Raw genomic sequence first — 12,965 nt, 5'->3', positions numbered from 1 at the left:
GGTTGCAGGTCTTGTCTAATTTTTGTCAGAAATGGGAAAGAAGAAAAGTAAAAAGGTAAATAAATAAGTAACAAGAAAATAAGAAAACAGGAAGAATTCTTGAAATCTTAAAAACGAACCGCGCCAATATCTCCACGAATTTTCCATCTAGCGGATATAGCGGCATTTCTGAGCGACGCGACGCGAGAAGGACCGCTTCAAACTTACATTTACTTTGTACGCTCGCGAACGATCTTATAAGCTTCGGCATATTCATATTTCACGCTGGTTATATCAGCGGCCATCAATTTCTGTCGTAATCAAATTCGCATCGGCCAGCGACGTAGTAGCACGTGCGACGTTGAGGGGACGCGTGTTACGTGGATGTATCGCGACCGTTTATAAACGTGATTTCTTTCTCCATCGTAGCCATAACAACTATATATTTTGTTATTCGGCCGTCCATTTCAATCGACCAGTCTTCTTTTGCTTTTTTCCCTATATTCATCACCGCTCACCGTACGCTTTTCTCGCGATAGCTCGCACGATGGTTCAGCTGGCAAATAGCCGATAGCAATCGGTCTAGCGATGGAATCGAATTCGGCGCGTATTCGCGAATACAACTAGTAAAAAACATCAAAATACCGTTATAAAGAGCTGCAACTTATCTAGGTTCGTGTTTACTTGAAAATACGCGTGTTTTCTTCAAAGCGAGGCGTTGGAAACTTTACAGTTCAATTTTTAAGCTACTTGCAACGGACTCGATTCCACCGGTAGCAGGCGATGTAGAACTGACAATACGCTTCTTTCGACTGGTCACCGTGGGCTAGAAGATACGTAGACACGATAACGGGGCTATCGGCCCGATGCAAATGTATCCTGAAATCGATTTATGGTATTCGACACGGCGCGGCGTGCAACAGCGTCAGATGTGTACCGTCTGGTCTGCAGGATAAATTGGAATTTATGCGTCGGTTTACGTCGTCCGATACGCTCCTAACGAGCGTTACTTGGGCCGTTCACCGCTGCTAAAAGTGCTCCAGATCACAGGATCACAATGAGCACAGCCAGGAGCGGTTGTCACGGGGAAAATCGATTTCCCGTACGATCGAACGGGAAACACGGCGGTGATTAGAAGGTAACGTTACACGTCGTGTTTGCTTGGTTTACGTTGACGGGTAAAACCGTCTACGACTTCTCGTGGTAACTTTCCTTCGTTTTAACGACGTTTAGAATTATCGAAGTAGCGAAACAGAATGTAACATCGGAAGCACGGAATTACTTTTCTGCGGCTAATCGAATAGCGTTTTCTCAAACGCATATTTTCTCCTCCAATTTATTATCTTCGCTTGTTTTCGTCGCATAAAATTCCTGGGTTTCCTCTTACGCTGTTCACCACGAAATAACCGCTATAGTCTCGAAAGCACAGTTAGATGTACGTACACTTTCTCATCTTGCGAGTAATCATCCTGTAACGGAGTTTCATTATTTTCTACAGCTTAGCTCACCTTCGTCACCTGCGTCAAGCTAAATCACTTGTCCATAGAATATCGACTTTTGTGGTGTCTATGATTCAAGTACGTTACAAAGAAGCATTCTACGAAGGAAAGTCTCGCTTTCGCTCGTGTCAGAGCGATTGCAAGTTGCGTTACCCTTTGCGTTTTGCTATTTGGTTCGCTCGACCGCTAATGGAATCGACTTTTTCCCCGTAACTGGCCTAGAAACGACCGCAAATGACGCGACATTCGGTTTAACGCGTCCTACGGGGTGTAGATCACCGGTGTGAGTCACAACACCGTGACAAAATGGCGAATTCGCTGGTAGCTCGATAGCTTCGCCCTGTCTGCCGGCATTGATAGCCAGTGAATCAGACGCTGCTTTTACCTCTACTACGGAGACTCGAAGTACGTTTGCGAGTATGATTTGTTGTCTGCGAGATTGTGTCAGGCTGACTCGTAGGTAGAATCGAAGGTAGTATTTATATGTCGCTTTATGGGAATGAGGCAGCGTCTTTTACCTACGTATGAATCATCCCGTTTAAGAATATTACGTAAAATTTGAAACAAATGAATGTCGTTTCGCATTTTCTTGATACTAAATATACTAGAGCGAAATCTAATCTTATCCATTATGGCGGAAATCTTGATTTCCAACTTATAATAATTCACGTAGCTAGTTGTAACGGTAGTACTACACGTGCAAATATTTACCCTGATAAAACCTGTAAATTATAAAACCTACGAATCTCGATAGCAAGGTAATCGTAGCGATTAATTAAGCATGGAAATTTATACGCGGAAAATCGTAGGTGCAACCTTTCGCGGTAACGAAGAAAATAACAAAATGTCTCGAGTAAATACTAGACCTGTTATCAAAATCTAGGAATTAAATCAAATAATCCCATAAATCCTGTTACTCTTACCACGATCACGCAATGTACGGAGCTGAAGCGCGTTAATCACAGACCGTTAAAATTGCTCTCGTGGCTTCAATCCTCTTACGTTCCATGGAACCGATCGCGTGTCGATGCAAAGTGCGTAGGCTTGTCTTCACCAACTAGTTTGACCTATTACTCTTTTATCGGTCGCATGATTTATCCACGAGACGAAATTGCAGAAAAGACTGGCTCCATTGAAACTCGAGACGCACACGCTGCAAGAAAATTGCCTCTTAAGGCTAAAGGTACTCGCCATTATTGCAAGTAACGCGCGGACACGTCGCGCGTTAAAGAAGCTCCTCCGAATGCCGCTGCCACGTCTGCATCGAGGTGAAAGTTTAATAAGAGAGAAAATCACCGGTCCAAACGAGTCTTACTTGTTGCTCTAACTAGCTACGCTCGTTTCTTAAATCCACACGCGGAAATGGTTCAGCCCGCTCGGATTAATTTTAATCGGCTGCAACTGGTTTGCGATACTTACAGCTGCTCGGCCGATTATACGCTGAGAAGTGCCGCTGCATCGATATCCTCGCCAGTGAAATTTCTCGTGAAACACCGTCGCGACGTTCGTCGAAACCTTTTTCAACGCGTTGACTGCCACGTCACCCATATTCGGGTGACAACAGAGTTTCTAACAGGGCCGCGTCACCCGTATTCGGGTGACTCTTATTTGACTACTTGCGAAGAATCGTCGTAGGTATTTGAAAAGATTTTCCACAGGAAATAATACAATTATTGAATCGTTATAAAAGTAGTACGAAAATGGTTTATTAAGAAAATTATTTAGAACGTAAAACTTTGAAGCGTTCTATACAAAGGTGAGTTTGGTCGGCACAATTTGGACAATAAGTTGTTGTTTTCTTTAAATTTCTTCGTGTCTTTGATCCCCCCGTTTGACGTCTTTTATCTGCATAACATAGTTTTCGTGCGCGTCTAATGCTTCTTCCGGAATCATTTTTCCAAACGGCGATATTATGCTGATTCCGTCGAACACGAGGATTTTTTGTATTTTCAGACAACCCTAATAATTTTCCAGTTAATAATTCTCTAAATCTTCTAATATTTACGTCATTCCTTGTTGCAATTTTCTGATACAAGTAAGTTTATCGTTTCGTCATCAACGAACAGCTCAAACACATCGATGGATTGACATCGCCAGGTAATTGCCTAACGAGGCCGTCTGTCTCAGGAAAAGGGAATGACTTCTGCCGACCACTAAATTCATTCTATTCGCCAAATTGAATTGTATTTTCCTCGGTATCATCGGTTCTTTTTTCTTCCTCAATGACCAATTTTTGTAAAATCTCGTCAACGGTATCTTCATTACATTCAGTATCACTACGATTGCACTTATCAATATCCGAATCAGAATCAAACGATGTGTAATTCTATTTATATTTCTATTTCTATGAAATCCGATTTCTTCCTCGTCGCTACTATTCGAATTTGCGTAAACCTCGTAAAAGCTTTCTTTTTCATTGCTATTTGACTCACTAAGAAATCAGTTTTCCATTTTCCTTTTCGACGTTGTAACGAATTAGGGCATAGATTTTAAGTTATCTAAAATATCGGTGGGAGTACCTAGCAGAGTACGTTTGATACAGCGGCACTCGTGGCCTGAAGGAGATTTCATTGAAAACACGCGCGGCAGTCAACCTGTTAAGAGCACTAGAGAATTTCGGTTACGAAGTGAAAATTCATCGAAAATTCATATTTAATTCTGAACTGCTACGATAAAATGAAAATAGAATCCGGATCAATTATTAACATTGATTGATTATCCCATTTCCAACTATGGATATAGGGGCTGGATATTTCGACGGTTAATATGATATAATATAATAAAAATATAATTCAAAGTTAAACGTTATCTTTCTATGCAGTCGCGAATTTTTCAGTGTTTCTGTTCCTCCTTCTACGCATATTCCATTGTTTCCGACTGGTCTGTTGGAAAGATCGCGAACTCGTGGAATGACCTAATACGATTCATCGCGAATTCTAGGCGTGCGCGATGATCGTGTTAAATAGGGACGCGAAAGAGCGATTTCTCTGGAGAACAGATTCGACGGAGGCGTGGCCACGATTTGCCAACATTTTGCCCACAAATGCAAGAACGAGCCGCGCACACTGCGCTTATCACCGAGACACATATAATTTCCTCGGAGTGCAGACGTGCTCTCGATAAACTCGCCACGGAATAATTTCTAACTACGGACCTTATTCCTCTGTGCATCTTATCACGCTCGCAGGTTGCCCGACTAACGAGCATCGATCGTAGAGAACCGGTACGACGTACGGTTCTTTGAATTTTTATACCTTTTATCGAGTAGAGAGCAGAATGGAAAGAAATCTCGCGGTGCTAGTCCAGAACAAAAATTTGTTACCGCTATTTCGCGGATATTTCGCGGCAAAATGGGAACTACGCGAAAACGAGTAAACTCAGTCGCTCGAAGCATCTAGAAAGTGTTTTATAATTGATAAGAAGTTGATTTTTTCGCAACGCTGTCCTCGTTCCTTTGTCATGACACGATAACGGATCTCTTTAAAGCTGAAACGGTTAGCGGACAAATAAATTGACTTTGGGTACCGCGATACGTAATAGAGGAACTCGGGACTGCGAAACGTTGGAAATATGCCGCGGACGTGATTGAATCGATCATCTTCGAAAGGACATTTCTCTGTTTTGAAACTCTGTACACAGTGTACACGCAGGAGGAAGAAGGAAAACTGCAGCTGTTAGTTACAATGATTCGTCGTTTGAATTTCACACGACGTTCGAGCTTGGTATTCTAGCTTTATTTCATAACGCTGACGATTCTTCCTTTACACTTTTACTCGGCACGATAGAGAAGAAAAATAATAACGTAGATTTCTGATGCTTTATTATCGAATGCTTTGTTCTTCAAAGGCGCTTTGCACGTGACGTATTTGGAAATATAGCTATACTTATACCAACGCTGAAAATAGTAAAAAGAAGAAAGTATTATGTATAATAATGTTAGAAGATGGAAAATTATATCGTTTAACTTTAAACATTCTTCCTTACAGCTTCAAGGTTTATTTTACAAGTAAAACTTTACATCGAAATTGAAAGACCGTTGCATCTTCGATGATATGTAAAGATTTTATATTTTATATATAAAGAACTTGTAGAATACGATAAACAAAACACGCTGCTTTTACGTTAGAACTTAGTCAGATATATTTAAACTTGAAACATAAAGGTAGTAGTTATTTACGGTGTTGCTTGAAACTTCAACTTTCCAGCTTAAGTGGTTTTTAAGGTACGTGCACTGTTGTAAAGAAAAATGCAACGTTTCAAAAACTCGCGTTGAACATTGTTTTTAAGTGTTCCAAAGACGTGAACGATATCTACAGAAAATTCGACTTTTGAAAGAAGCTTCGTAGAGAAGCCCTGGAACGCGTAGAAATAAAACCCATGGTAGAAGCCCGATCCGGCAACCCTCTTAACATGAACATCACGTTGTACTTTCCTTTGAACAAACTAAAAACTCAGTAAATTGCTTCTGTCGTTTAAATTAAAATCCAGGAAGCAAACTTTCCATATGTTTCTACCGAATCGATTGTACCTAGAAGCTTCTTAGTTTGCTATTTACGCACAACGAACCTTCCTTCGCCATGTTAAAACAATAAAAATTGCAGCCTTATTAAAATTCCAGCTTTCGAATAGAGACTGAGATCGTAGATAAAATAGCTGCAACATAATACAACGTATTACGTATGTCCATGTATCGAGCCTCGGAGTCGATAAAAGCACATGCTGCATATCCTTTTCCGATGGACCCCTTTCGTTCGTTGACCGTGACGACTACTTGTATTTATTTTCTTGCAAACCGCTTTAATCCTTTCACCGTCACCTACTCTACGCTTCTCGCATACTACTACCGCTATTCTCTATCTATGTCGTGATGCCGCATTGTTTAACAACCTCGTCCTGACCACTTTGTATGTCCACATTGCGCCCATGCGCGCGTGTTGCGCGTTATACCATCGAGATGTCCAAGTGTCATTCTCAATGGCAAGTAACAGCAAAGTTACGAGATCATATTGGCCTCCTTTTTAATAGCCGATTCGTAAACGATCGTATCTAAGCGAAACGTGTTGTTCTCGTGTCACTAACAACCCGATCAAGTACAATTTTAATTATTAACGTTGATGGTTCACGCCTATGCGTATGCTTGTAGCTTCGAGGACAAATCTTTGATCGTCTTCTTTCCTTCCTGTGATTTTTCCTAAATTAATTAGACCAATTTTGTTGATTTGTAGTAAACCGACTCACTGTTGAGAATGTCTTACATACAAATAATGCACATCGGCGTGAACGTGTTAAATAACAATGGTTTCGGTTATTCGTATTAATCAACTGCACACTCGCTAATCTTAATTCATTATCTCGCAATACAAATTATTAATCCATTATCTGCCAATAGAAAGTATATAAACGGACTTTGATATAGAATATTAAAAAGACAAATTTGTTTAAAAGCATTGAAAGGCATAGAATAGTATTAAAATCTGTAAAAAAAAAAAAAAGGAAGAAAAAATTGGCAGCTAATAAATCGATCTCGCAGAAGTCGATGCAAACCAAAGTTGCCATCAATTATTGTTAAATCATGATCACAGACTTAACTTTGCATCGTCCCCTCTGTTAATTGGTATTTTTCAGTCGCATGCAATTCGGCCCACCGTGGTCAACCATTGAAAAAGGGACCAACGTACTTACGAATCATTACTTTACGCTCAGAACATCATTTCTTTTTGTTTTGTCTGTCTTAAACTCGACTTGCCATCTGTGCTCTCGTCATCAAATCAGTGAAATGTTGCTTCAGAGATGGTGAAGCCCGTGCAACCAGCGATTCTGCCCGAAAACGGGCGAGGCGAGCAGCCCGATGAACGGGACAATGAAATCGTCATCGAGCTGGATCGAGAAAATCAGTACGGTCGTACGCAGCCACGAGCTAACGAGCCTCAAGGTAATCATTTGCGCAATATCCAGAAGGTCCACCCACACCTCGTGTCACGATACATTTTTTCCGTTTCTTTTGTTCATTAATCTCGATTACACGCACACACGCATACACGCACATACACATATATACACACACATACACGCCTTGCTTTCAATCCATCGTCATCCACCAGTCCGTACGTATACAAGAGATTAGGCTGTCTCAAACGTTTCCTTCGTTTTATTAGGAAACAATAGATGCACGACATTTTTTTGTTTTATATCATTTCACTGAATCATGTACGATCGATTTTGTTCCAACAGAACAGATATAAAATAAAACAAAATATATAGCACAAAAAGTGTCGTGCATCTATCATCACTTTATAAAACGAAAGAAACTTTTGCAACAACCTAACGGATATCCAGTTTTGCCTAGTCAAATTTTATACGTGTACTCTGCTACAACGATGAAAATAAAAATGTTGCATTTTCAACATTTCAACTTTCAAGTAGAGGATTTTGTATATAAGTAGAGAAATGTTGTATAAGGAACGATATCAACTCTACCGGTGCTGCTTCAACAACATCGATAATGTACAAATTATTTGATTTTGTTTTCGAAATAGGAAAGCCGCAGATGCTTCTTGTCGATTCTTACTTTGTATCGTGGTAACGGCAAGTCCGTTATCGTCCTCTTAGCGTCTGGTATTTTTGACGTAATTTTTTAATAAAACTTCAAACTACATATGTTTGTATAACATTTATTTCTTACTTATATCAACAGAATATACTTATAAAATTTGATCAACAGAAAAACTCGAACTCCTCGTATATAGGCAACGCGTAAACATACAACTTTAGTAGCCATTTTTCATTGTACACGTACAGATAGTTGAAGCTAGCTCTCTCTCATTCGTCATTCGTTACACTGTTGCGGCTCTCCTCGTCTATATGTATATGTTTCACGTATACAGTGTGTCCTAACTTTGTGCACCGTACTCACCCTGTTGTTTGTAACTAGTTGCACCGACCACTCGCGTCCCTGCTACCTGGTTTTATTAAAAGTGCAGCCAACTAGAGGAAAAGAAACGCGTGGAAAAACTCGTGGACATGATCCTGCCTGGCATCCACCGCGACGAACGAGACTCGAACCATGAAATTGTCCTTCTGCCAAGAGAATTGCATCCACGATGGTTGTTAACATCGCAATCTCCTCCAGCCGATGATCCAATTTCATGATTCGATTTCTTCGTGCTAAATGTAACGGTGAACGCAACGAGCGATCGCTAAATACTGTCCAAGCCGAGAATAGAACGATCGGTTGTTGCCACGCTAGATAGAATCGCGTTTTTCGACCAGTGCAAAACGCTCGGACACGTTTTTCAAGATCGCAAGCATGAGGTCAATCGATCTCACACTTGCACGTTTAATACGTGAAATTCACGGAGATTCGGATAAACGTGTAATATCTACATCGTCGCTGTTGGGTCATCGAATACTTTGTTCTGACAGAAACTTTATGACACGCTGATTTCGTGGTGTTCGTCGATGTGCGAACGAAGCAACCGATTCTTTCGTTGCTACTTTGACGCAACACGATCGGAGATCGTACGTTATGGTAACGAAAGGCTGACACGAGTCGAGCTACTCCATTTGTCGCTGTTGTCAGAAATTTGTAATTGCTGGTATAATTGGAGAATAGAGGAATTTATTAGAAAGTGCGAACAAGGTGTTTACGTACAAGGCTTCGTTTGTGAAAACAGCGATTTGAAATATTTATTAGGTGCAAAAGGATGAGAAATTTCTTTGTAAAACGAATTAGGAACGTTTTCTCCTTTACGGAAGTTTATCGTGCGATAAACTGCTTGGATTATCGGAAAAGGAAAACACGCGCTAAAAATTGAAAACGAAGCCGCGTACTAAATATTTCGAATTTTTCCTTAGGATCTCTGTTCTTTAGTTACCTTCTTCTTCACGTAGAATCCAATCGTATCATCGGTTACAAAAGACCCTGTGCAACGAAAAACACGCGCCGCGTTCCTCGCCGGATAAATCTGTTTCCTTTCCGTTCCTCTTTTACGATTTCTTCTTCCGGCGAACAATGTCCATGAAAAAGCCCGTCTTTCCATCAAGAGACGATAAATCGTGCTATCCAGTCCCCTCCGATACTGATTCAGCTTTCATTGCAGACGTGATCGCAACACCGGTGGTGTACTCCGCTCAGACTCTGACCGGTGCCCTGATAGGAACCTGCTTCTTCTCGCTGGTAGCCGGATTCGCTTCCGGTTTCTGGTTCTCTCAGAGGCTACGCAGTGCCCCTTACCCGGAACCATCGGAGCAACGACAACAACTGAACCGATTGACGGAAAGTTCGGAATCTCCGGGTTTCAACAACAAGTCGATCAACTTGGTGCTGAACGTACCACCCAAGAATCCAAATGGCAAGAACGCCAACTCGTCGGCGGAGAACAAGCCGGTGCAGAAGGTGAAGAAGACGTACATATGATATAGAAGACGACACAGGGCCGTCTGAGGCTTGCCGCAGGACCCCACGGGTTCCGGCTCTTCTTCTTCCTCCTCTTCCTCCGATCTCGCGGAATCAGACGATCGCAACGACGACGACGACGACGATGACGACAACGACGACGACGACAACGACGATCATCTGGATAACGTCGACGAGGAGAATCGGTTGGCACGTGTCACCGCCGGTTCCCTGCTTGATCATCTGGCCAGACGTGACGAGGACGCCTATGAAGGCGTGACCAATGAGGAGAGATCGCTCGAGTTCCTTGCCACCCACAGGGGGGTGCCTTACGATTCACGATCGATGTCGAAGGTGACCGATTACGACAGAAGATACGACCACCAGTTCGCCGCGCGAGAGTATACGGAGACAACGTTAACGGAATCGGTGAACAGGCTTCAGGATTACAACAGCAGTAGCAGCAGCAGCAGCAGCGCGAACAGTCTCGATGGTCTTTGCCAGGGACATCAACGAATAATCAGCGATTTAAATCGCGGCAACGAATCGAGCACGCGCGATCATTATATGGTACCCACTCGCGATCCCAGGGAACTCAACGAAAGAATCTTGTCGCTGTTCAATCCACAGTTCCTGCCGAACTTTAACGACATGATGATGTACGTGGGGAATCAGTACGACGCCAGACGAAGCCCACCACCAAGATCACGATCGATGGCCGACGGAGAGAGTCGTTTGTTCAGGAGCTCGAGTTGTCGAAAGAAACGCGTCGGTGCGAGCTCAATGTTCTTCCGCCGTGGATTGACGTACGAAACGGCGCGCAAGTGACGCAAGTTGTCTCCTTTCGGATTCAAACGAAGAATACAGAGTTGGATAACCCGTGATGAAACGTAAGACGACTCTCGGAGAACACCGTTGTCCCGCGATCGAACGAGAGAAAAAAGATTTCGATCGGAAGGACCGAAGACCGAGCGGATTAGCTTCGCAACGGTTTAGTTAGTTCTCTTCCTCCACGATCGCTCTTGCGTTTCCTATTGCAACTATCGTTCGTGATCACGAAAACATCTTGATCCGTATGCGTTCTTGTACGGAGAACGAGTCTACGAAAGAAGACCACGATGTTATATGCAAACTTAGTGTCGCCGTTACCTGAGATACCTCGAGAACGTGTACTCGAGATATGTACGTATTTCTGTTTTGTCGTCGTTCATGATCGTGTACAGACCGACCGTGTACGTTGCAAGACCACTTCCGGTGTCACGTGTCATATCGTCTGAGATGTATCGCGAGAACAGAGACACGCGGACTTTGAAAATATTTTTTTAAGGTATATCACTTCAGGCTCTTTCCGATGTCTTTAAGCGCGACATCGTGTATCGGACGCTCCAACCACACCTTGAGCTAATTTTTGTACGGAATTCGATCGATTTTCGAATTCTTCCTTTCCGTTTCTCACCAGTACGGCAATGGAAGGATATGGGAAATGAAAGGCCACACAAAAAGGAATATAACCGTGCAACAACGACGATGGGACAAAGGATCGACTCGTAGCTGTGTAATGTGATACGATCAGAGGAGAGACTGTGTTCGTAGCAGTGGCCTGCTTAGGTGCTTAGAACCTAAGAACGGTGATTTAAGGACGAAGACGAAGCGTCCAGCACTTGGATCCTCGTTTCTCAAACTACCTTCTACGAACTTTGGCCCCCATGGCCCCTTGACCGTTGACAAGCAACCAAGAAAATCCCGGTAGACAAAAACTCGCCAAAAAAGACAAACTACTCGTTTTACACGAAGAAAAAGTTGCTTGCTGCGCAATGTCTATCAGATTCACTTTGTTCACGATTCTCGAGACAAAGCTGGAGATAGTTGCAACAGTTGAGACGTAGAGAGAGAAAATATTCAAAGAGACAACCGGAAAGGGTGAAAGTTTGAGAAACGTGGTGCCATGGAACGACGTTCCAAGCATTCGCACGAGACGAGGCGTGCCTTCCGTATATTAATTGTTGGCAAATTTCTGATTTATAAAACAGGAACGGGAGAATGCGGCCGGTATAGATTCGGGCAAGTGCCTCATTTATGCGTTTCGTTTAAAAATAAATATTCGATAGTGGAAGAGGACAATGATAAGTTGGTGAAGATGAAAAGAGAGAGAAAGAGAGAGCGAGCGCGCGAGAGCGAAAGAGAGAGAGAGAAAGAGAGAGAGAGACTTATGTAAGACTTATTCAAAGTATTGTTGTGCACTTATTGCCGTGCTGTGAGTATATTGGTTATTAGCAAGAGAGAATCGTGGTGTTGAAGCACGTGTACGGTTATTAAAATGAAAAGTAATAAGGAAGAAACATTTACCGCGTTGTGGCGCCTTCGAGAAGTTATGTATTTTTGGCTGGGACGTGTTACGAATCAATTTATCACTGTTAACGGTGTTCCGGGCGAGGTGTGGAGGTGTATCTTTTTCTTTTCTTTATTTTTATTCTATAAGATAAACGAAGTGATACTACGTTGCGAATGAATCGCTCGAATCCGATTATCGATGACTTCATTTGACTGCAGGATACCTCCGTGAGGTCAAGATGGTTTTAAGTTTTATAAATGTGGAAATGAAAGATAGAACTTTCGATACCCGAACTGCTAATAGTTTTTATACGTTTTAGAAAAAATACACAGGAATATTTATAACATAAGTAGAAAAAAAGTAATACGAAAGTTTCTATCTTCCTTTATCGGTAATTTCATCGCACAGATATTTCAGAATTTTCATTTGAGTTTCTTCTAAATTTGGTATTCTTCTTCCAGTGTTAGGTGAAACATTAAGAAGAATGATCTCTCGCGTTTTATTTTTCGCCGCTGGTAGAAGTATTAGTATAATTAAGAAAGGTATTTAGAGAAAGGAAACCGTCTTAAAAAGGAGATCGTTTTTCAACTTATTTTAATTGTGTATATACGTACTACTATGCTACGCTACGCTATACTGTACCCTAATCAAATTTAAAGCAGAGCAAAGTACATCTTCGTAGAAGAGACGATCAAATAATAAAAATGTTCAAGATATAAAAATTCGGATAATAAAGATTCTATCGTGCGGTATATAGAGA

At 41.9% G+C, this 12,965-nt stretch overlaps 2 protein-coding genes across 3 annotated transcripts in view; both read left to right on the top strand.

The window, feature by feature from the left end:
* LOC117210370 (semaphorin-1A-like) overlaps window positions 1-9,923 on the top strand; it is a 382,334-nt gene extending 372,411 nt beyond the window's left edge. Inside the window, exons 14-15 of one of the 2 annotated variants that reach the window (XM_033453342.1) lie at window positions 7,267-7,410; window positions 9,578-9,923. In XM_033453342.1, the coding sequence (XP_033309233.1) occupies window positions 7,267-7,410; window positions 9,578-9,894 (461 nt within the window). In that variant the 3' untranslated portion in view covers window positions 9,895-9,923. The remainder of the gene's footprint in view (window positions 1-7,266; window positions 7,411-9,577) is intronic. The other variant, XM_033453343.1, reaches the window with a different exon arrangement.
* On the top strand, window positions 9,922-12,965 carry LOC117210410 (cation channel sperm-associated protein 2-like; the record flags this gene model as incomplete). Its single annotated transcript, XM_033453408.1, has 1 exon — window positions 9,922-12,965. A coding segment is annotated over one exon (780 nt), but the record flags the coding sequence as incomplete, so codon positions are not given.

Source organism: Bombus bifarius, unplaced genomic scaffold (genome assembly GCF_011952205.1).
Source record: "Bombus bifarius isolate JDL3187 unplaced genomic scaffold, Bbif_JDL3187 scf7180000008203, whole genome shotgun sequence".
Lineage (NCBI taxonomy): Eukaryota > Metazoa > Arthropoda > Insecta > Hymenoptera > Apidae > Bombus > Bombus bifarius.
This window is presented reverse-complemented; position numbering and strand designations above follow the sequence as displayed.